Below are 22856 nucleotides of genomic sequence, written 5' to 3' on the forward strand. Positions count from 1 at the left end.
CCCCCGCGTATAGCGCTAACATCCCAGGCTCCATCCAGCTTCCCTGTGCCTGTGGGGGCTCCTCGGCAACGTACCTGGTGCAGGGGGATGACGAGGAAGGCCCCTCCTCCGGCGCACTCAGTCACCACGGCGATGAAGTGGGGGTTCACGGCGCAGAAGTGGTTGTCGTGGACGCTGCGGGTGATGGGCACAGCGTCGAAGCAGTTCTCCTTGCTGGCTGCCTTGCCAAAGACGTGGCGGAACTTGGAGCTCCGGTACTGGGGGTGCCATGACATCTGTGAGAGGCGAGAGAGGGCTGGGCCGTGAGGCTCAGTGCTTGGGACCCCACTGTGCGGGTACACACAAGGTCAACCCAGGCAGGGGACAGGGATGGGGCCCTGGAAGGCGCCTGCTCAAATGGCCGGTACCCGAACCTGTTTCTACAGCCCAAGTGAGACAGGGTGGGGTGGGGTGTCATCACTGGTCATCTGTTTGCTGCTGTCCAAGGCCTTTTCTCCCTTCAAGTGTGCACGTAGACACCAAGAGAACTCATCACACACCCTGTCCCTACCGGCTCTTGCCGGAAGGCCCAGAGACCCCTCCCAGCAGCACAGACATTACAGGGTGCTCTCTGGAGCCAGCCAGCCTGGGCTGGATGCCAGCCCTGCCTCTGCCCAGCCGTGTGGGTCAGGGACTTAACACGAGCAGCCTCCGTTTCTTTATCGATAGACGCCAAGGGTCTGCCTCACAGACACTGAAAGATGCGTGTCTGTCTCACGGCGTCTGGCTGACAACTTGACCACCGGCGGCTCTTGGCTTCTGGCGCTGTGGATGACCGGTCAACGTGCTCTGAGCACGGCCGTAGGAGTAGGCCCCGGCCAGCCCTGATGGGCTCCCCCCAGTCCTACAGAGGCAGAGTCGTGTGGGAGAGGTCACTAGGGAGTCTGGGTCTCTGGGGCCCAGTGCACTGTGGGCGGTAATGGAAACTTGTATAGAGGGGTGTTGTACTGAGGTGGGAGGGATTTCTCAAAGGAAGAGGCACTGGAGCTGCACATTGAAGGGCCCAGGTCAAGGGTGGAAACTTGTCACAACAGTGACTTCTGAGCTAAAGCATTAAGGCCTGCCTACAACCCTCGGGCATTCGCGCCCTTGGTTGAAGAGAGAGACAGCCACATGTTTCAAACAGTGGAGTCTCCATCTCCCTGGGCCCCAGGGGGAGTGGACACCAAGTCTAGCTGGGACAGAGACAAACAGGGTGGACTACTGAGAGTGGGTGATTTGTCACACAGCACAGCCCCCATCCTGACAACTATGCTGCCCCATCAGGTTCCTGCAGGCTCCAACACCATGACCATTAACAAGCGGCTGCCAGTGCTTGTGTGGCCGGAGCCCAGGGGACCTGGAGGGGACAGAGGGGAGGAGAAGCTAAGACCCAGGCCACCTTAAAAAACAAATCACTGCCACCTGGTCAAGGCTGACTCATCGAGACCCCTGTGGGTTTCCAAGACTGTAACTCTTTTTTTTTAAAAGATCATTTGATTGGGGGCTCATAACAATCCATGCATCCATTGTATCAAGTATAGTTGTACATAGGTTTCCATCATTATTTTCTAAACATTTACATTCTATTTGAGTCCTTGGTATCAGCTTCTCTTTTTTACCCTCCCACTCCTCTCCCACCCCCGTGACCCCTTGATAAATTGTAAATTATTATTGTTTTCATATCTTACACCAACTGCTGTCTCCTTTCCCCCTCGGTTTCTTCCTACCCTTCTCTACCCACTTCCCCCTACCCTCCTGGAATCGCTACTCCTATTTTTGTTCCTAAGGGGTTTATCTGAGCTGGATTCTGTGTGTTCTGAGCTCTTATCTGTACCTGTGTACATGCTCCAGCCTAGCCTGCAGTGATAGGCAGGACTGGGGTCATGATAGTGGGGGGTGAAGACTGTAACTCTTATGGGAGTAGAGAGCCCGATCTTTCTCCCGCTGAGCTGCTGGTGGTTTTGAACTGCTGACCATTCAGGTCGCAGCCCAACGGGTAGCCACTACACCACCAGGGCTCCACTTGGACACCGAGGGCAGTGGGGAACTACTGAAGGTTGAAACCAGGGCCATATTGCACTGGAAGGTAGATTCCTCTGGCTACTGGCTGGCAGTGGCCAGGTGAGAACAGGTGAGAGGGAGCAGGGTTTGGGGCATGGAGGGAAGGAAGACATCGTGAGATACTAACGAGGGAGGGGGCCAGCTAGGCTTCATGTCTGAGTGCCCTCAGCGCGTGCATGATCACATCACAAATACTCCCAGCTCTTTCCACAACCTGTCTGTGCACCTGTGGGGCCCGGGGGCTCTGCCGCACCTCTGAGGGTCGGCTCCGGCCAGGCCTGCCACAGCTCCTGCCTAGCTCACAGTCCCTCCCGGTTTGTGGGAAAGTGCTAGGTGCCAGAGGGGTCCCAAGGACTTTCCAGGTGCCAACTTCTCAGGGATGTGCTCCCTGGCCACTGCTCCCAACCATGACATCACGTGCAGCGTGGAGGCACATCCAGAGCTGGTCAGGCAGTGGTGGAGCTGGGAGCTGAGCCCAGCTCCCTACAGGGACAGGACTGCAGACATGCCAGCTCTTTCCGCCCCCACTGGGCCCTGCAGGGGAGGTGTCAGGAAGTGTCACAATCATTTTCACCCCCGCTTTACAGAACATGAGGCCCCTGGGAAGCTAACGCCTCTCAAAGGGAGCTGTTGGCCTTGGGATAGAGTAGCAGGAACATCACGGCCTTCCTCCCGTCCCTCCCCACACCCCTCCTCTCCCTGCCCAACCCAGAGCTTTATCTCCATGGGTCAAGGTTCTCCCAGACTAGGAAAGGAATTGCTGCAGTGGGGAGTGTGGGTGGTGGGTGGTGGGGCGGCACCTGGCAAGGCCTCCTCTCCCGTTGTGCACAGTGTGAGTGTGTGTGCACACATACACTCAGGTAGAGCTTGTGCGCTGCACACAGCTGCCGTGTGCATGGTGGCTGCATATGCACCGGTACCTGTGTATGTGTGTGTGCAGCACGTGACTCCTCTGTGTTGCGTCTGCATGCAGGTGCATTGTGTTTGTGTGAGTTTCATGATTCAGCGACCTGGGAGCAGATTTCCTCTGCCCCACAAGCAAGCACTTGCCTGGAAATGTGGATGGCGGCCCTTGGTGCTGTGGGGCCCTCGCCCAGGGGCTGGGCCAGGACAGCGGGCCGGGGCCAGGCTCGTCCATGCCCCTTGTCCCGTCCCATCCTGCCCCGTCCCATCAGGCTGGGACCACATCAAAGTTACAGCAGGGCTTCTCAGGTGTGGCACACCAGGCTAGGCACAGGGCAGGTGGCAGTGGGTGGCACTGCTTTCCCTGCTTCCGTGCCATGCTTGCTTCTCAGGCCCGAGGCCACAGGATTAGGCTGTGAAAGGATTTAGTCATCTCTGGGCTCAGTGCCTCACTGCATTGATTCCTTCATGCCCTACAGTGGTACCGAGGGCTGCCCCGCCCTGCCCTTCCCAGTCTGCCGCTGTGCAGGCTGGGACCCCATCCCCAAGGAGGGGAAACAAAGGTGGAGGTTCACGGAAGGGACCTGAGGAAGTGTCTGCGGTTCAGAGAGCAGTGGAGGGGGAGCCCGCAGTGAGTCCTGTCCTCAGACAGACAGGGAAAGGGGAGAAGCGTGAGTGTGGGCAAGAGTGAGAGCCAGGGGAGAGCGGGGCTGGGCGGCTCTGTGCCCACAAAGCTCCTGCCCCTGCCCAGCCCTGAATCCCCCCGGGGGACAAGGGTTAGCTGCAGGGGAGCTGGAGCCGAACCCCAGCTGGGTGTGGCACTGGAGCGTGGCCCCAGGGACTGAATGAAAGTATATGCCTTGGTCTTGGGGCCGATGGGAGGGGTGGGCGGTGGGGCTGGCTCGGCGGCCTGCCCTCGTCCCTGTCTGTGTCTGTGCGTGGTTCCACACACTAGCATTTGCGGTTTTGTTTTGTTTCTTCTCTGTCTTAAAACATGCTCACATGGACACGGTAAATGCTGGTGAGAGAGTCACCCCAGGCAAACCCCTTCCTGTCATGACCACAGGTAAACAGACGGAGGTGACAACCACACATTTCCCAGGTGTTCAAGAAGGCAAGGCTACTGCTGAAAGTACTCTGTTTGAAGGTGATACAGGAAGACGAAGAATTGACAGCATATCGGTCCAATGTTAGTATACGTGCTGCCGAAGCGAGCATGCAGAACTGACAGAATAAACAGCTCATTGTGGGGGGGCCCCTCCTTGGATTATCCCATCGCCATGGCCTTGAACCCTGGGAGCCCTGGTGGCGCAGTGATTATACTCTGGGCTGCGAACCCGCAAGGTCGTGGGAGGAAGATAAGGCTCTCTACTGCCATAGAGAGTGACAGTCTCAGAAATCCACAAAGGCAGTTTCAGCTGTCCTGCAGGCTTGGAATCAACTCCATGGCAGTGAATTTGATGGTTTGGCCTTGGACCCAAACTTGACCAGGAAGTTCCTTCTAATTCATCCTGAATCCTTATCGGTGGTCTCTGATCCCCCCCCAGGGGGTTAGCAGAGTGCAACCCTGCACTCAGGAATGCAGGGCCCGCTTGGAGTCAAAGGCTGGCCGGTGGAGCCCATTCAGAGGCGTTCAGAGGAAGACTTCCTGCTAACAGCAACCCAGTCGCTGGAAATCCTACTGGGAGCACGGTTCAGACTGCGTTGGAATCCACTCTTCGGAGCCTGGTCACTGCTTTTCAGACTGGACTCCGGGCAATCTTCAGTAAACAGGAAGAAGCCTGCCTGCGGCTGTGTGCTCAGCACGACAGGGGGTCCGCAGCTTCCACAGCCTTGCTGTGTGTCAGTCACCTCACGAGGGAGGGTCTCCTCCGTTGTCCTCTGGTCGCTGTGGAGCATCTCTCCTGCCGTCCACGGCGAGCTGGTGAGCATCACCACTCTCACTTCTAAGGAACATTCCGGTTGCAGACCTACGGAGCCCGGAGGACTCATTCTTTCGACAGTCTAGGGCGTGTCCAGTAGCCTTCCCCAGCACCATAGGGGCAGCACATCAATGCTTTCACTACAACTTTCAAAGGCATTTAAGGGCAGAGACAATGGCCTGGACCCCTGTGAATGGGAGGCCAGGCCCTGAGTCACTCTGACACAGCACATGTTTCCATTCCACCAGGCAGCGGCAGGGTCCAAAGAGGTGCCCGTCTGGGCCTCAGGGTCCCACCCCACAAGTCATTTCTTTCCCCCCTCACAGAACTAGGGGACCAAGGAACCCGTGGCCCAGTTGGGCTGCTAACCACAAGGTCATGAGTTTGAAACCACCAGCCTCAGCTCCTGGGGAGCGAGACTGGGCTTTCTACTCCTGTAGAACATTCCAGCCTCAGAAACTCACAGGAGCAGGTCTACCCTGTCCTGCAGGGGCGCTACAAGTCAGCATCTACTCCAGGGCAATGCATTTTGAGGGGGCCCAAATGCCCCGTTTGTGGTGATACCCAGGATGTCGGGCTTTCAGCACTAAACCCAGGAAAGCCACCCTACCACGGAGGTCCCCAGCAAACACGTACTCTACGCTTGACGTACATGCAGCAATTCCATTCTAAGTCCCCAGTCTCCCTGACTCTACCTGCCTGGGGAAGCAGGCTCTAGAAGCGACTTCTTACAGGGCCAACATCCTGAACCAGCGCACAGATGTCAAGGTGGAAAGCCCAGGATGGTGTATAAAGCGGGGTGGCTGAGCTTTCATGCACTCCCTGACCTTCACCCAGTTATTTGTTCTGTGCTTATTCTGGGCAGGGCCTGTGGCAGGGACTCAGAGATGAATAATTCCGCTCCCACCTCCCCCATGTTTACCTCCCAGGAAAAGCTGAGACGGTACAACAGGTAAGAAAGAGGCATGAGCCCAGATCCCAGTGGCCCGGCGGGCTGGCAAAGCCATTAGGGCAGCGGTCTGGAACTTTGATTGCACATTAGAATCACTGAAGTCAGAACCACTGGGCGTGGGACCTGGGCACCGATGCCTTTAAGCTCCCCAGGAGATTCAACATGCATTAGGTGCAAGACGGAGAGGTTCCCTTTATTATCATGGGTGTAATACAGTGGTTCTCCAAGGGCGGTCCCTGAGCAGACATCAGCACCACCCAGGAACTTGTTAGAAATGGGAACGCCCGACGCTACCAAGCCTGCTGCAGTAGAGCCGATCCTCCGGGACAGAGCAGAACTGCCCACAGGGTTTCCAAGGCTGCAGGTGTCCTGAAAGCAGACTGCCACGTCTCTCGACCCCAGACTTCCTGAATCTGCTCCGTCGGTGGGTGGGCTCAGCAACCTGCTTTTATGAGACCCCAGGGTCAGATGCCCAGGTGGCACAAGGGGTCTGCGCCTCCCTACGAACCTGAGGTTGGCGGTTGAGATCCACTTCTTGGGTTGTGGGAGAAATGCTGGGCAGTCTGGTCCTGTAAAGAATCACAGCCCCGAAAACCACTCCTCCGTCACACGCAGGGTGGCCAGAGGCAGAGTCCACCTGAGGCAACGTGGTGTGTTCTGTGTTCTCGGTTGGAACGCAGCGGCCAGGCTGGTAGTGCTCTCACCCGCCGGCCAACCTGAGGGTGAGTCAAAGAGGCAACCGGATCGTAGGCGTGCCCGCTATGACAGGGCCGAGTTCCCGACGGTGCAAGCGGTTGAGACCCTCGACTGCCAGACCAAAACCAACGGATTCATGCAAGGCACTAGGAAGAAGGCAGCACTTGGGAACTTGTTTTTAAAAATGACCCAACGGGATCGAGCATCTAGATCTACCTACCCTCACACGGGCGATGAGGATGGGCCATGACACCATGCCACGTGGTTGGCACACTACCCTAACCAAACTCACTGCCGTCCAGTCAAGGCTGACTCACAGTGCCCCACGGGGCTCCCAAGACGGTCACCGGAGTCCCTTTCTACGGAGTGGGAAGCCCAGTCTTCCTCCTGCAGAGCCGCCAGGTGGTTTCCAACGGTCGGCCCCACGGCTCGCAGCCCAGCGTGTAACCACCAGGGCTCCTCCATCGAGACCAGGGGCCGGCAAACTGGCTCTAGAGCCATATGCGGTTCTATCGGTACATACACGTGGCGCTGAGATAAAACTGGAAAAAAAAAATCTAAAGGATATTCTTCAGATCACGATGTAAAAACATTTCTTCTGGCTCTCGAATCATTTTTAAATTGTTGTGAGGGTCGGGACTGGCTCCTCCATCTCAGAGCGTGTGGACCCCTGCTCTCGGTCGAAGCTGTCCCCCGAGATAAGAGACAGAACAACCAGTGTACATGTGGGCCTGGTTTGGACCCAGAGTCAAACAAACCGCCTGCTTTTACGAAGCAAACAGAACGGTGAGTGTTGATGGAGAGCTGAGGATATAAAATAATTGTCAAACATTGTGTTTAGGCGAGAAGGTGATACAGTTATTAAAATATCCTTAGTAAGAGTGTTTATCTTTTTAAGAGCTTGAGTGGCATAGCTAGAGTCAGGGTGTCTGAAACGCACAGGGGCAGCTCTACCCGGTGCCCGCGGGTGGGGGCAGGGAGTTTGGTTTGGTTGGAGTGGCACAGTACGGAACCTGGCGGTGGAGTGGGTGACCCACTGGGCTGGAACCCCCAGGTCAGCAGTTTGAAACCATCAGCCGCTCTACGGGAGGAAGATGAGGCTTTCTCTCCCATAAAAATTAACAGTCTTGGGAGGCCATCGGGGGCAGCTGGGCCCTATCCTGTAGGATCCCCAGGAGCGGGAAATCCACTCAATGATTCACATAAGCAAGCTACCACGTCTTTCTCCTATCGGCGCTGGAAATGAGGCAGCTGCGTCCGAGGAGCTGAATTTCAAAGTCTGATTTCATTTTCACTGACTCAAGGTTAAAGCCACATGTGGCTAGGGGTTCCCTACCGGGTAATGTAATCCGGGGCCATGTCACTATTTCTTCACCCTTCATCCATTCAGGCGGCAGAGCAAAGAACAAATCGTAGCTGACACTTGTATTGCGTCTTGTTGCGACTGCCAGGTGACACCGCTGGTTCTGATGCGTAGCGACAAGCACCAGCCATTCCTGCGTCTTCCTCCCAAGCTGTCCGGTGCTAGCACACTGCGTCAGCCACGGCGTCAGCCACGGCATCAGCCACCGCAACGACGGTCTTCCTCGTTTGCTCTGGACCCTCTGCTTTACCAAGCGTCATGTGTTTCCTCAGGAACTGGCTGGTCCAAGTACGTGAGAACTCTCCCATCCTTGTCTTTTAAGGAGCATTCCGACTCTCCGACTTCCAAGACAGGTTGATCCTTCTTCTGGCCGCCTGTGGTTTCCTCAGTATTCTTTGTGAACACCGTAACTCACACACATCGATTCGTCCTCCTCATTAACTCTTCAGCTTCCAAGTGTGGAGACGCAGCCGGAAAGATCGTGGCTTGGATCAGGCACATCTTGGATCCCAAAGTGACACCTTTATTTACTTTTTAACACTTTAAAGTTTTTTGGTTTTGGGGGGTGTTAGGGGTGGTGGAGGTTCAGCAGCAGATAGCAGTGTAACATGCCGTCTGTTCCTGACTGCTCCTGGCACCGATTGTAGACACAAGTACAATAAAAGCCGTGACAAACTTCGATGTGTTCTCGACTCATGCTGCTGCTGCTTAGGGTTTAACTGCAAATTAACTATGCTCCATGTACGAACTCAATTCTCACAACAATCCTCCAAGTGCTACCATCGCCCCGTTTGACAGATGAGAAAACAGAGGCTCTGAGAGGCTAAGTAACTTGCTCAGCTAGTAAGCGGCCAGGCTGGAATGAGAAGCGGAGCCTTCGCACCGCCGCCCTGCCCACCGACCACGCGACAGTCCACACAGCGAGGGGAGAGGCTTGGGGCATGCCTAATGCTCAACCGGGGCCTGCAGTTAGCGCGTTGGCAGCGTGTTCAGGACACTGAGGTCCGGGTTCGTACATGACAGGTACATCTGGGGTAACCTGGTAAAATCTCAAACCAGAACGAGCAGTTTGCCCTACTAAGTGCTGCAGGGACACCTAGGTGTCACCCACATTGACCCCGGGGACAGACACGCATGTGAAGAGCTGGTCTTGAAGGGTTTGAAGGTGGAGAAAGCAATCTTCACTTAACGGAACACTCAACAGTTCAAGCCCACCAGCCACTGTGAGGGAGGAGGAGGAGGAGGCTGTCTGCTCCCACGGAGATTTACAGACATGGAAACGCTGTGGGGCCACCGAGAGCCGGTTCTGCCTAGACAGAGAGCAGGCATTTCTGCATGGTGGAGGCAAAGGCCCAGCTCAGACTCGGGGGCTGAGGGGCCTGGGGTGCTTGAAGGGTAGCTGGGGAGAGGGGAGACAGGCAGGGGACGCCCTTGGGGTTTCTCCATCAGCACAGCCCCAGCAGGAACCCTGGGGACCCTCTGCCAGGCTGGGACACCCAAACCACATCTATTGTCCATGTTACCCGTGGACGCCAGCAGACAAAGCTAGCTCTGACCCAGGTTCCCTGGCGGGCCCGGTCTCCCCTCCTCCATCTCTCCATCCTTCTGCTGAGGCAGATGCCTCCCGGCAGGCCAGCCGCAGTCAGCACCCCAGAGAGCCTCTCTCTTCCTGATGCGATTAGGCCCGGGGGCGGCCCTCCTCCTGACATCTGACACTGCCCAGGGCCCCGTCCTCCCACATGTCCAGCCGCTTCCTGCCTCCCCCAAGCAGGGCTTGCCTTTCGTAATAGGTCTCCCCTGGGTTCCTCCTCCACCCATCTCTCTTCCCCACCTTCCCCAGGCCTCCTCCCCTCCCCCCCAGGGCAGCCCAGCAGCCTCTTTCCTCCAACTGCCGGGGTCCAGGGTGAAGCGGACCTTTCCCTGAAGGCTGCCCTCCGTCCACTAGAGAAAGCCCCTCCCGTCTCCGCTCCCCTCCCCACATGTGCCCATCTCTTCCTCTTCACCGCCAGCCAGAGAACTGCCCTCCCAGCCACACTGGTGGGCGGGGCTGCTCGCCTGTCACTGTCCAAGCCAAAGACCAGACTCACTGCCATCAAGCCAATACTGCCTCATCCCAGCCCCGTGTGTACGTCAGAGTGGAACTGCCCAGGGAGTTCCCAGTGGTCCCTGTGGACGGGCGTGTAGGAAGCCTCATCTTTTTCCGGAGGAGCGGCTGGTGGTTTCTAACTGCTGGCCTTGCAGCGAGGAGCCCAACGCGTAACCACTGGCAACCAGGACTCCTCAGGGGCCATCGAGTCGATTACAACGTATGGTGCCCCCACATGACCGGGAGGACTGTCACGCAGCCATGGGGTTTTCTATGCTGTCAGCTTGATGGGAGCCCACTGCCAGGCCTTTCTGCTGCAGGGCGGGGAGGCCGGTTCACGTCGCCAACCTTTCAGCTGGCAGCCCTGGGCTGACCCTTGGCCCCACCAGGCTTCCTGCGTCCGTCAAAGGGTTTCCTGACGTCTAAGTTGGTCGTGGGCTCGTGAGTGGGATGGAGTGAGATCGAGCGTGTGAAATGGTGAGCACATGTCTGGGACGACGGAACCCGGCTTATCCTCCCCTCCCCTCCCCTCCCTCTTCTACCCCACCCTGTGTTTCCCCACTCCATCCCCTATCCACCAATCTACCCCCGCATCCACAATGCCAGTCCCAATGGCCCTCACCTTCTGCTTTGTCCACACGCACGCCGGTACCCAGGGGAGAGCACCTGGTTCAGGGCTGACCCTCCACGCAGGTCACTAGCCTCTTCCAAACCCTTCCTCTGGGCACCAGAAGCCAAGGAGCTGGCTGGCAAGTTGGCGGCAGGTGTGCCGGGCAGACTAACGTCAAACCTGACAGACTTGCTGTGTGCTCTTGGGGAAATCTCACCCTTGCTGGTTTCCTAATTTTTCATTCACACAATGCTACCACCCTGCCCTGCCCACCCATGGCCCTGCCCACCTGTGTGGACATTGCCCCGAGGGCTGTGCCTGCCTATCAGCTGTCCCAGTCTTTGGGGAGCTGGTCCCTTTCTGCCTTGACCCTCTGGATACAGAGAACACAACTGCTTCCGGATAGGCCTCAGGCCAAGCCCCAGGCAGACTCAAGCTCCAGGCAGATTTACTGCCGACAGACAATCTCTTTATCGGGGAGTTTCAGGAGCCAAGGGTCACTGGGACTTTCCAAAGACACCTCTGTGAGAACGAAAATCTGGCAGCTCCGTTTCCTGCTCGCCATTCGCTCGCTCCCTAGCACAGAGCTCCTGGAATGGAGAGGGGAACTGAGGCCCAGAGGGGGAGAGTGGCTTGCTCAGGGTCACACAGCAGGTGGGGAGCAGCCCTGGGAACAGATGCCTGTAGCCCATTGGCAGTGGGTCATTGACATAGACCACAAACCACCCGTGGGGCCCAGCATCAGTCCAGCCTGTACCCTGGGGCCCACTCTGCGCTGTCAAAAGGCCAGGATGACCCTGACGGGTGGTGGTGGTGGGGTGGGGGAGTGTCTCTGCCCTCAGAGAGCTCAGTTCAGGGTGAACAGGTAGGAGGAGCCTAGAGTCCACCTGGGGGCCACCGAGGCCCTCCGGGAGATGGCTGAGAGGAGAGGGTAACCACCTCACAGCACAGACGCTAAGGGAGGGCATGGCAGGGGCTGGTGCTGCACAGTGCTGGAGGACCAGGCTGTGTGGTGCACAGAGGCGGAGTAGAGCATGGGCATGGCATGGGCAGAGGCAAATCCAAACAAGGACCCAGCGGGGCTGGAATTTGGGCAAATGCACGGTGGTGCAGAAGATTGACATGCTTGGCTGCCGACTTGGAAGGCCGGTGATTTGAGCCCAACAGAGACGCCTCAGAGGAAAGGCCTGGCGATCTGTTTCTGCCACTGACAACCCAACGGAGCCCACACCTTCTCTGAGCCGGGATCCATGGCACAACGAGTCATCGAGGAGCTGGGCTGGCGACGTGGGCAGAGGAGGGTTATGTGGCAGGTGGGGAGCTGTTACTGAGACAATGGAGACAGGTCAAGGTTGCAGCCAGGGGCGGGGCACAGCCCAAGGTGGACTGAGCTGATCTCTCTCCATCGAGGGCGTTAGAACATCTGGCCTGGGGAGACTTTGGGACTTCGCCCTCAGAAGACAGAAGCGTCTTGGCTCTGCTCTGCTCTGCCCATGCCAGTGGGGAGGTTGCCAGGGTCCTGGGGCGAGGAGCTGGAGGAAGCAGGGAAGAGGGGGTGGATTCCCAGCCTCCGAGGGCTGGGAGGAAGCGGGTGTGATGCATTAGGGATGGTCCCGGTTCCAGAACAGGGCGGAGCACCAGGAGCGTGGTGACTGAAAGTCAAGGGCGGAGAAAGCCCTGGTGAGCTCTTAGGGAGATATTGAGCCAGGACATGTGCCCTGTGGGCATGTAGGGGTGGGTCGGGGGGTGCGGGGACCCTGAATCAGGACCCTGGGCCTGTGGGCACATTCCTAGGGCTACATCTCAGCAGCTGAATGTATTCTGTTTTCATTAGAAAACAGTCGCTGCCCTCCAGCGCCCAACCCATTCACTGAGCGAAGCATCTCCGGATAGAACAGGGGACCTGCAGATGGGGGCTCCCGGCAGCCCCACTGTTTTTCTGGCACCAGGAGTAGCAACTGTTCCTGCCACCCCCTCACTTGTTTACCTACAGGAGGACCAGTGCCTCTGCTTGGCCTTAATCAATTCCCCAGGTAGGTTGGCGGCGGCAGCTGGCAGGAGAGGGTGCCTTCTCCCAGCCCCCAGCCTCCCTGCGCTGGGCCTGCAGGCCGTGGAGGGCAGGAGCCCTGAGGAGAAATGGTCAACAGCCCCAACGGATTCCCTGCTCAGATTCCGAGCACCGCAGCTGGGCTCATGAGGGTGGCAGGGGAGCGGGAAAGACACTGGGTGACCCAGTCTGTGGGCGCACACCAAGACGGGTCTGCCATCAGACACCGTAGCGAATTTACATGTGTTTGCACATTGGCTGGCCACCTCAGGGCAACCAGACTCCCCCCCCCCCCAAAAAAAACCCCAAAAAACAAAACCACTCAGAAACCAAACTCACTGCTCAGGAGCCCACTCTGACTCACAGGGAGGCTTGGGGGCAGAGCAGGAACTGCCCCTGTGGGTTTCTGAGACTGTCAGCCTTTAAGACAGTGGAAAGCCTCATCTTTCTCCCGTGGATCAGCCTGGTGGTTTCAAACTGCTGACTTTGTGGTTAGCAGCCCAAGGCATTTGTAACCCACAACACACCTGGAACCACCCAGACTAAGTCCAAAGCCAAACTCATTGAGCACAGGGAAGAACAGTTCCGGTTTCTGAGTTTCTGAGACTGTAACTCTGTTTTTTATACATAAATCATTTTATTGGGGGCTCTGACAGCTTTTATCACAATCCATATCTCAAACACATGTGTACCTGTTGCCATCATCATTTTCAAAACATTTTCTTTCTACTTGAGCCCTTGGTATCAGCTCCTCTTTTCTTCCCTCCCTCGAGACTGTAACCCTTGACAGGACTTGAAAGAAAGCCCCATCTGCTGGTTTCAAACTGCTGGCCTTTTAGAAGGTGTCCTAAAACCCGGATTGGTGGGCTCCATCCCCACGGCTTGTGATTTCAAGGTCTGGGGTGCAGCCTGAGAATCTGCATTTCTAACCAGCTCCAGGGGTGGTGGGTGGGTGGGATGCAGATGCAGGCTGGGCTTTGCTTTACAAAGTGCCTCCCACCCACTGCCCCACGCACTGGCAGTACCCCGACGCCCAGGGGGCAGTAAGTGGTGCGGGGGTGGGGTGGGGCGACCGAGGCGTGGAATCATTCTCCCAGCGACAGAGCAGGGGCCATCCTCCTGATTCCAGTTGCTCCGAGAGCACTGGGCTGCTTCTTCATGGGGGACGATGGAGGTTAGGAACCTGGCTCCCTTCCTCTTGCACCGTCTTGCTCCGTCCATCTGGGCTCCAATGCCAGCACTCGAGAACCTGGCGGTGTTTCCCTGCCAGCAGCTCTCCCTGTGCAGAGAGACCCGGACACCCGGTCTCAGGGCCAGCACAGAGCTGAGTGGCTGCTCAGCCTGGGAAAATAGCCCGCCCTCAACAGATGGGCACAGACAAGGGGCAGGCAGTCTTGGTCCACTGCCTGGCTTGGGCTGGGGGAAGATGCTAAACTTCCCCGTCAGTCTCCTCACCCGCAAACTGGGGTCCCTGACAAGGCCCACTTTGCGGGGGCGCTCTACTCCTCAGGGGCAGGCCTGCGAGCAGCCATGCGTTAGCGACTTCGGTTAGTCTCCGACGGCCCTGGAGGAATAGGGTCCTTTGCCCCGAGGAAACGATTTCCACACTGAGCATGCAATCTTCATGCAGGCACGGGAGCGAACCCAGGGCAGAACAGAAGAAGCGGACTACGAGAACCATGAAGAAGAAACAGCAGCCCCGAGGTCTGGTGGGAGAGTTTCCCACACGCCTTCATCAGCTCCGGCTCCCTCCCAGCCCTTCCAGACCCACAGGCTTGGAACGGCCCTGAGCTGACCGCATGGACTCTGAGGGAGGCCGGGCTGGTGCCCTGGGATGGACTGTGCAGCCACTCCGAGCCAGTCAGGGCCTTCTCTGCCTAGCTTCCAGCAGACCTGGCCTGTGTGGGGAGGATGATGCCAAGGGCCCGGGCTGGCTTCTTGGGAGCAGGGCCGCCCGTGGCCCTCAGCCTAGACAGAGAGGCGTCTCTTCTCACTGGCCACCCTCTGGTGGGATGGCTCCTCAGGGAGTGGCTCTGGCCCCCTTGGGAGAGCAAGGCCCCCGAAGGGCTCCAGGACTGTCTCCCAATTAGGTTTGGGTCTGAGCTCCCCTCTTGGTCCAGAGACCGAGGATCGGCTGCAGTCTGCCCCCTCTCACTGTGTGACCTTGCCCCACCTTCCCGGCGCCTGGGCCCCGATCCACAAGTGGGGAGAGCAGCTCTGTCTGGTCACGGCCCCCCTGAGGCTGCAAGGACTCCGAAGGGAGAGTGGAGCCCAAGGGGTTTCGCTCATACTGTGATGTGCTACCATCAAATCGAGGGTGGCCTGCACCCCGACACACAGCGGTGGGGGGCAGAACTAAGAAAGGACTTCCTATCATCAAGCGTGGCAATGTGCAAGGCCGGGAACAAGAACACACTGACAACAGTGTTTCCTCTGTCGCACGCAGGGGCACCGTGACTCTGGACGGGCTCCGGGCACCTGACCACATCAACAACGAGCTCAGCCCAGCCCGCGGGAAGCACAGAGTAAGGGCCGGCACACCTCAGACACGTTGCGGGCTGGGGTCCAGACCACCGCTGTAAGGCAAGTATCACCATAGAGCCAGCGACAGAGCCTAGGAGTTCCCACTGCATAAAAAAAGCTACGTCAACACCACACAGCAGCCTAAGAAGTGGACAAAGGCAGTCAGGTGTTCAGAGAACCTCTGAAATGTTGGGAGAATTTCCAAATCGTGGCAGAGACAGGAAGTGAGTGGGAAAATGGAGTGGACAGTCTAGCTCAGTGGTTCTCAATCTTCCTCATGCCGAGAGATCCTTTCACACAGTTCCTCATGTGGTGGGGACCCTCCAACCATAAAATTATTTTCGTTGCTTCTTCATCACTGTCATTTTGCTACTGTTATGAATCGGACGACCCCTGTGAAAGGGTTGTTTGACCCCCCCCTAGGGGTTGTGACCTACAGGTTGAGAACCGCCGGTCTAGCTCCTTGCAGGCTGTCACAAACCTTCAATCGGTGGAAAGCAGGCAATCACTCTCAAAGCGCAATCAACCGAGGTGTGCCCATGTCGTTAGACAATTCACTGCAAAGTAAGTGAAAGTAGCTTCAAGTTCGCACTCAGTCAAGGGCCAGTTCTCAGCCTGTCTGAATGGGTCTAAATAAATACTTAGCAACAAGGAATGAGGGCTGTGGGCGGGGTTGCAGATTCCCCCTCCCCCCAAGCACACAGGGTGCGGGATCCTTTGCGGCTCCTCAGAGGTAGCACCTAAAGGTTAGGGGCTGGGGGCCTGTGCTGACTGACATCCATCCCAACTCCCTTAACGGGACCCCCACACAGGCCATAGCCCAGGACCGCTCCTCAGCCAGGCCTATGATGCCCTCTCTCAGAATGGACCCGTCGCAGTGAGTTTTCACCCAGCTTTATCCGGACTTAGCAAGAGATGAAGAAGATAGCCCAGCGTTGTTCGGGGAGAGGGACCCGCGTGGGCATCTAGCTGGCTATCTGCCCGCCCCTCTACACGATTTCATATGACTAGTGTGTTTCACGCTAGGTCGCGGCAGCTCACCCCTTAGACAGTTACACACTTCCTCCCTCCCGAGGCACAGAGATGGAGTCTCCCTCCCCACTGTGTCTCTGACCTTGGAGCCCACAAACCACATCCGCTGCCTGCGTCCCCGGGACACCCCTTCTGGGGTCCAGGGTCCCTGACCACACGCCCTGACCATGCTGGGTAGTTCTTACATGACTGCGCCTCCTCATACTGCTCCAAGCCATCACCACCCCTCACCCAGTGTGCAGTCGGGACCCAATCCAGTGCTCCCGACAGGGCTGAGGATCACCCACCCAGGAGAACAGGTCCCCAGAAGCACTTAACGCTTCACTTTGAATTAGAGCAGGGCAGACCCCGAGGGGCCCTGAGGCCCTATGGGGGAGACAGAGGCAGCACCCCAGGACCACCCACATGGAGCAGAAGCAGGCCCAAGATTTCCAGTCTCAGCCCAGGGCTGTCCTTCAAGACGGGGAACAAAGTTTCCTTTTATCCTGTGCCCAGAGACAGCACCAAGTATGTTTGCTCCTTATCTGTTGTCAGTAACAGTAGACACTCATTTTCAAAGGGACAAATTCCACGGATGGCCGGGAAGACCTTGAGCAGATGAGGTCAGGGCTGGTCACCCTGCCCAGGTTCACTCGGGAATCAGAGATTCCAACGGCCATGAGAGAAGACAGGCCCGGGGCAGAAAGACCCCAGCTCCCTTACAGGGTCGGCTCAACACACATTTTCTGAGTCCCCAGACAGGCTGCAGACAGCCTCCGCCTCCTCCTCCCCTCCTGGGCTCTATGGGACCAGACATAGCCAGGGGGTCTCTGTCCTGGGGAGAGGTTAAAAAATGGGGACATCACCACCCCCACCCCCCACCCCCAGTTTGGAAAAGTTTGCTCGGAAATCACACTGCCATCTGAGGCGGCAGCAGCCTGGAGGTACAGGAGGGGCTCCTGAATTTTTTTTTATCATGTACTCCTTCCAATAAAATGATATTTTATTCAGGGAAGCCTGCAAAAGCCAGCACCTGGGTAAGGCAGAAACCTGCCTGAGAAGGGAAACGCAAACAGTTCCCACCGAGACGCGTGATAAGGAGCCCTGGTGGCTACCCATGGGGCTGATTAACTGCAAGGTCAGCAGTTCAAAACCACGGGTCCCTCCTTGGGAGAAAGACGAGGCTTTCTGCTCCTGTAAAGAGTTACAGTCTCAGAAACCCAGGGGCAGTTCTGCCAGAACCCCTCGATGGCCGTCAGAAGAGAGCACGTGATACAAGTGATTGGCCTGCAGTCTGGGGCAGGTGGAACCCCAAGGAGTCCTGGAGCTTGGGCTATCGCAGGGCTTCCTGTAGGAGGGGGGCTTCAAAACCACCCCACTTTTTGATGGTTACGGGGGTGACGGGAGTGGGTGGGGAAGAGAGGAGGTGAAGCAATAGGCTAACGAGCACACCCCCCACCCCCAAACCAAAATTGCTGTCATGGAGTCGATGCTGACCCATAGTGACCTGACCTACGGGGCACGGTATGAGTGCCGGACACTGTAATTCCTGTCGGGAGTAGACAGTCCCCTCTTTCTCCCGTGGAGCGGCTGGTGGTTTCGAACTGCCGACCTTGCACTTAGCAGCCCAACTGGTAACCCCTACACCTCCAGTGCTCCTGACAGAGAGGCCTGGGCTGAGTGAGCATCCCTGTAGTCTCTGTGTCTGGTGGCCGCCATGCCGGGAGCCTGCGGCTGCTCCCGTTCTCCATGTGCATGCACCAGCAGGGCAAGGGGGACGGGCCCCCTCAGGAGTCCTGTGCCCCTGGCACATCGTGGGAGGGTTGGCTTGATGGGAAGGGATCCTGAGGGTCGTGGTTGAAGCACTCGGGTGCTGACAGAAAGGTGGCTCCAGGGACAGAGATGGGGCAGTTGGCTTCTGAGATTCGCAGCCTCGGAAACCCTCGGAAACCCTCGGAGCTCTGCTCTGTCCTACAGGGCCGCTGTGGGTTGAGCCCGGCTTGGCGGCAGGGGGCCTTCTCCTGGTGTGGCTAAGAAGGGTGAACAAATGCTACAAAGTCCAACCACGTGTACAAGGAAGAAGAAATGTCCCTGTATGGATTGATAGTGGGGATGGTTGCACACCTCTTATGAATGTTATCCAGCGGTTGAAATGTAGCTAACGTGAACTATGTGTCGGCGAAGCTATTCAAAAGAAACAAACTAAGGGATAAATGGAATAATCACAGTTTTTGCTTTAAATTTGCAAATCCGGCCAGGATGCACTAATCTGGACTCAGCAGCTGAGAAGGGGCGGGTGGGCCGGTGTTCCCGGGAGGCACTCTGCTTCCCTGGGGAGCCCTGGTGTTCCCATCTGTAAAATGGGACTAGCAAACCCAGCTCTGGGACTGCTGGGCAGCCGCCCTGCGGGCTGTTACTGCTGCTGTCCTGACACTCTGCTAGGGTCCTGCTTAGGGACCACAGATTCTACCGCTGACCACCAACTGCAGCCCTGGACACCGGAGGACTCCCAGGCGGGCCCTCTGTGCCTGCCCCAGCCGTCGGCAGCTGGGAGGGGCTCCTGGGCTTTCTGCAGCTCCAGTTCTGAAATCCTGCTCCTACGCTTAAGACCCTCTCATTCCCGCACTGACCAACAGGGTTTCCTCGATGGACTCCCCATGGAGCCAGCTCCTCGGGCATCCCTTCCAGGGGACCACTGGATCAAACGATGTGCCCCCGCCTCTCCTAAATCAAGCCCCAACTTGGGCTACCATTAGATGGCTGCATGTCTCCCTTTGTCCAAAACCCTCCCCAGTACCCTAGAGCCAGTAGGATCACACAGACATTTCTCTGTGCATTCAAAGCCAACATCAGGCCTGGGTGGTGAGGAGCGAGTGTGGGGAGGAGGGCAGTGAGTGGCCAGGCTGAGCGCAGAGAAGTGCCATGCATCTTCTAAGGGGACTGAACCAGGAAGCTAAAACCTACCTGAAGCCTGCCCTGGTTTTTTTCCCCCCCTGTCATGGAGTGCCAGCAATTCCAAATAACGTCAGTGATGAAATCCTCCTCTGCCAGGGCTGGCCGCTCCCACCTTCTGCTCTTGGTGCCTGTCCAGCACCTTAGACTACTGAGTGCCCTTTATACCCCAGCCAAGCAGCCTGTGCACTCCCCATGCCCCACAGAGGCGCGGTGTGCTTCCCAATCCCCAGGCCCTCCCGGCCCCTCCACCCAGTGGGGCCAGCCCTGGGGAGGCTCAGATCCACGCTCCCCACCCCAGGGGGCCCTGATCCCCTCCCAGGCCGCCAGACCCTCAACCCAAGCGGCAGACTCAGCAGGCACCAGGCTCTCGTTTCCCAAAGGAAGATTCGGGAAAAGAGGTGCCCTTTGGGATCTAGGACCCACAGCACAGAGAGCCTACAATGACAGCCACTCTCCAAGTCCCAAGGCCTCCGAGCCTCAGTTTCCCCTCTGAACAGTCTCACCTCCACCGGCCTCCTTTAGTTGACCCTGTTCTTGGTCACAGGAGCCCTGGCGGCATAGTTGTTACACACGAGGCTGCTAATTGCAAGGCCAGCAGTTCAAAACCACCAGCGGCTGGCTCCCGGGGCTTTGTACTGGAGGAAAGCGTTCCAGTCTCCGAAGCTCACAGGGGCAGTCCTACCAGGCCCTGTAGGGTCACTACGAGTCAGCAGCGAGTTCTTGGCCACGCTCTGAACGTTGCCATCATGAGAGAATAGTCTACCAGCTTTAGGACCCCAGGACCCCTACCTTCAGCTTCTTGTCATCGGCACCTCCCACCCCCAATACAACCAGGCTCAGCCAAAGAAGCGCCCTGAGGCCCACAGCCAGAGCCCCACGCTGGGGGTGGCACTGCCCATGCGGCAGAGCCTGGCTCTGTCATCACACCTGGCTCTAGTTTGTCTGAAGGGCCAGTCTGGGCTGCTGTTTGGGCACACGCTGTCCCCCGGCCACGGCCGCCTGTTTCTCGTCCCCACTGCCCAGGGCGTCGGCGGGGCCTCTTGTCTCCCTGAGACCCTCCAGTCGCAACTTCTCTGCCTTCTCCCACTCGCCGTCCTGACTCTCCTCTCTCCCCTCCGACTGGCTGACACGCTCTCGTCAGCCCCCACGGACGTCCCCCCACCCCCTACACACACACACCACTGGGCTAAAGCTTCGTCTTGGAAACTCTAGAAAGGATCCACTGTGAGGCGGGATGCACTCGATGGCAGGGGCTTGCTTTGGGCCAGACTCTAATACCGGATGATTCTGATTTCTCAGCATGGCCAGGGGTGGTGGGAGAAAACCAGACCAGGGCAGGAGAGCAAAGGAAGTACAACCAGCACCCCCTCCCTTTAGAAGCCAAGTCTCATGCAGGCCACTGCCAGACCAGTCAGACCCAGCCTCTCCCAAAAGGCCCCCTTGCCCTCACCAAACCAAACCTGCACTCATCCCACCCTACTCTGCCCACCTACTGACACACTCAACACACACCCCCTTTTCCCACAGCTACTGCCTTCCTCTGCCACCTGGTCATCTGGCCAGGTCTTTTCAAAATGCAAATCTGAGCTTGCCGCTCCCTGGTCCTGGCTCCCAGCCCGACAGAACCAGCCCCACCCCACCTCCAGCCTCTCCCCTCAGGGACCTGGGCTGCAGAGTCTATAGTGCTTTTACTTCTTCGAAAGCTCAGGTCCTCCTGCCTCAGGACCTTTGCACGGGCTATTTCTCCAGCAGGTGAGCTCCCTGCCCACCGAGCCAGGCACAGCCCTCTGCAGGAGTCACCCTGCAGGCACCTCTTCTCCAGAGACCTGCCCCAAGGTAGGTGGGACTCCACCGCTAAGCCCACCTCTCCCTGGGTCTGGGAGCCCATGAGGGAGGGTCTGGGTCTGCTCTGCTTCATGTAGTCCCCTAGCATGGAGGCCGGCTGTAATAGTCTGGGTACTTTGGAGAAACAAATCCACGGCGACTCACGTATAAGAGAGAGTTTTATGTAAAGAAAAGGTGCATCAAGAAAACATCCCAACCCAATGCTGCCCAAGCCCACAAGTCCAACATTAACCCAACACCAGAACACCAGTCCACAAAGTCCTCCACCTCACAAAACAGAGGCAATGATGCCGACTGCAGGAGGAAAGCTGAGTCCGTGAACATGTAAGCATCTCAGCACTGGCAGGGGTCTCCACATGGCTGCTCCAGCACCCAGGGCTGCTTCGGGATAGATCCATGCGGCTTCTCCTTGGGGATGTCTTGTAGGAAATCCATCTTGCAAGCTGAAGCAGGGAACTGCTAAGGCAGCTGCACCCGATGCAACCATCACAAAACAATTGACCCGAGAACTAGAAAGGCCGAGGCTCACCACCCATTTATCCCTCTGCCTTTCAACCAGCACCACATGTGATTATTGGCCAGGCTGGCACAATTAACTAACTCACCGGCCCTCCCAGGCAGACAGTCACCGTACATGAACAGAGCCTCATTCAAAGAATCACAGTGGAGATAGCTTCTTAGGGATTCAATGGACGGGCCGGTCTGGGCAAGGCTCAGGGATCACTGTGGGGTTGTCCTCTGAGGCTTCTCTTGGAGATGGGCCACAAGCTAGGCTGCCCCTGGCGGGATGATGGGGCAGAGGACCCCTGCCAGTGGCTCTCAAAGGACTTTGTGGGTCATGGTCTTCTCGACCATCCTCCAGGTGTCGGCCAGCACACACCATCAAGCGGTTCTTGACCAGTCCACTGGGGCCCGCCTGAGTGTGGGTAGTCCCTTCTCCCAAGGGCTCTGGAGCCTTTCCTTGTGGGCAAACCGCGGTGGGATCTGAGCGCGAGCAGGGTTCAGATCCTCGCTCTGCCACTTGTTGGCTGTGTGGCCTTGGGAAGGTGACTTAGCGTCTCTGGGCCCCGTGTCCTTGCCTGTAAGGCGAGGGCAGGAAGCTCTACCCCTGTTAGGATCACAGGAGCCCTGCTGGTGTCCCGGGTTACATGTCGGGTTGCTGATCACAAGGTCCGCCGTGGGAGATGGGAGAAAGATGAGGCGTTCTGCTCCTGTTAAAGATCGACAGTCTCCGAAACCCACGGGGGCTGTTCTGGTCTGTCCTCTAGGGTCACAATGAGTTAGAACTGACTCAGGGGCGGGCGGTGAGCCTCTTTGTTTGTTTGAGTTAGGAGTCAAGGAATGCACATCAAGGGTGCAGTGTGGAGCCTGGGACGTCACGTTTCCTTGGTTCTAAGACACGCAGAAACCTCCAGGTTAAACGCTCTGGAACTGGGCTGCAACCTGGGGTTGTCTGCACGTTGTCTCTCCTTTCTTCCCGGAGGATGAAAACGCCCGGGTCGCACAGCAGGCGGTGCCTGGCCTTCCACACGGGGCAGGAGCTCGGCTTCTTTACTGTCTTCTCAAGGAAGCTGGAGGGCCTTTGAGTGTAAGGCCCAAGAGCATGCCTCATGGGGGGAAGGGGCGGCGGGGCCTGGGATTCACCCCGGAGCCCTTAAATATCACTTGCGCCTGACAGCCCAGGCCCTTCCCCGATCTACGCCCCATGCCCCATTGCAGCTGTGCCAGGCCTGCTCAGAGGATGCCCACGCGCTAGCAGGACCCTCCTCTCTGGCTCTGACCCCACACACCCATCGAAGCAGCCTGGTCACAATGTTGGCAGTGCTGGCAGCCATCGATGACGCCAGCTCCATGTAAAGGA

At 57.6% G+C, this 22856-nt stretch overlaps 1 protein-coding gene across 2 annotated transcripts in view; it reads right to left on the reverse strand.

The window, feature by feature from the left end:
• CORO2A (coronin 2A) overlaps positions 1–22856 on the reverse strand; it is a 70967-nt gene that overhangs the window by 39696 nt on the left and 8415 nt on the right. Inside the window, exons 1-2 of one of the 2 annotated variants that reach the window (XM_045296646.1) lie at positions 6368–6427; positions 75–275 (exon numbers count right to left, since the gene is read on the reverse strand). In XM_045296646.1, coding sequence (XP_045152581.1) covers positions 75–275 — 201 coding nt within the window. In that variant the 5' untranslated portion in view covers positions 6368–6427. Of the gene's footprint in view, positions 1–74; positions 276–6367; positions 6428–22856 lie in introns of those variants that run through there. The other variant, XM_004711078.2, reaches the window with a different exon arrangement.

The sequence above is a fragment of the Echinops telfairi genome, unplaced genomic scaffold, assembly GCF_000313985.2.
Source record: "Echinops telfairi isolate 266 unplaced genomic scaffold, ASM31398v2 ScPeMD7_7410;HRSCAF=8448, whole genome shotgun sequence".
Classification (NCBI taxonomy): domain Eukaryota; kingdom Metazoa; phylum Chordata; class Mammalia; order Afrosoricida; family Tenrecidae; genus Echinops; species Echinops telfairi.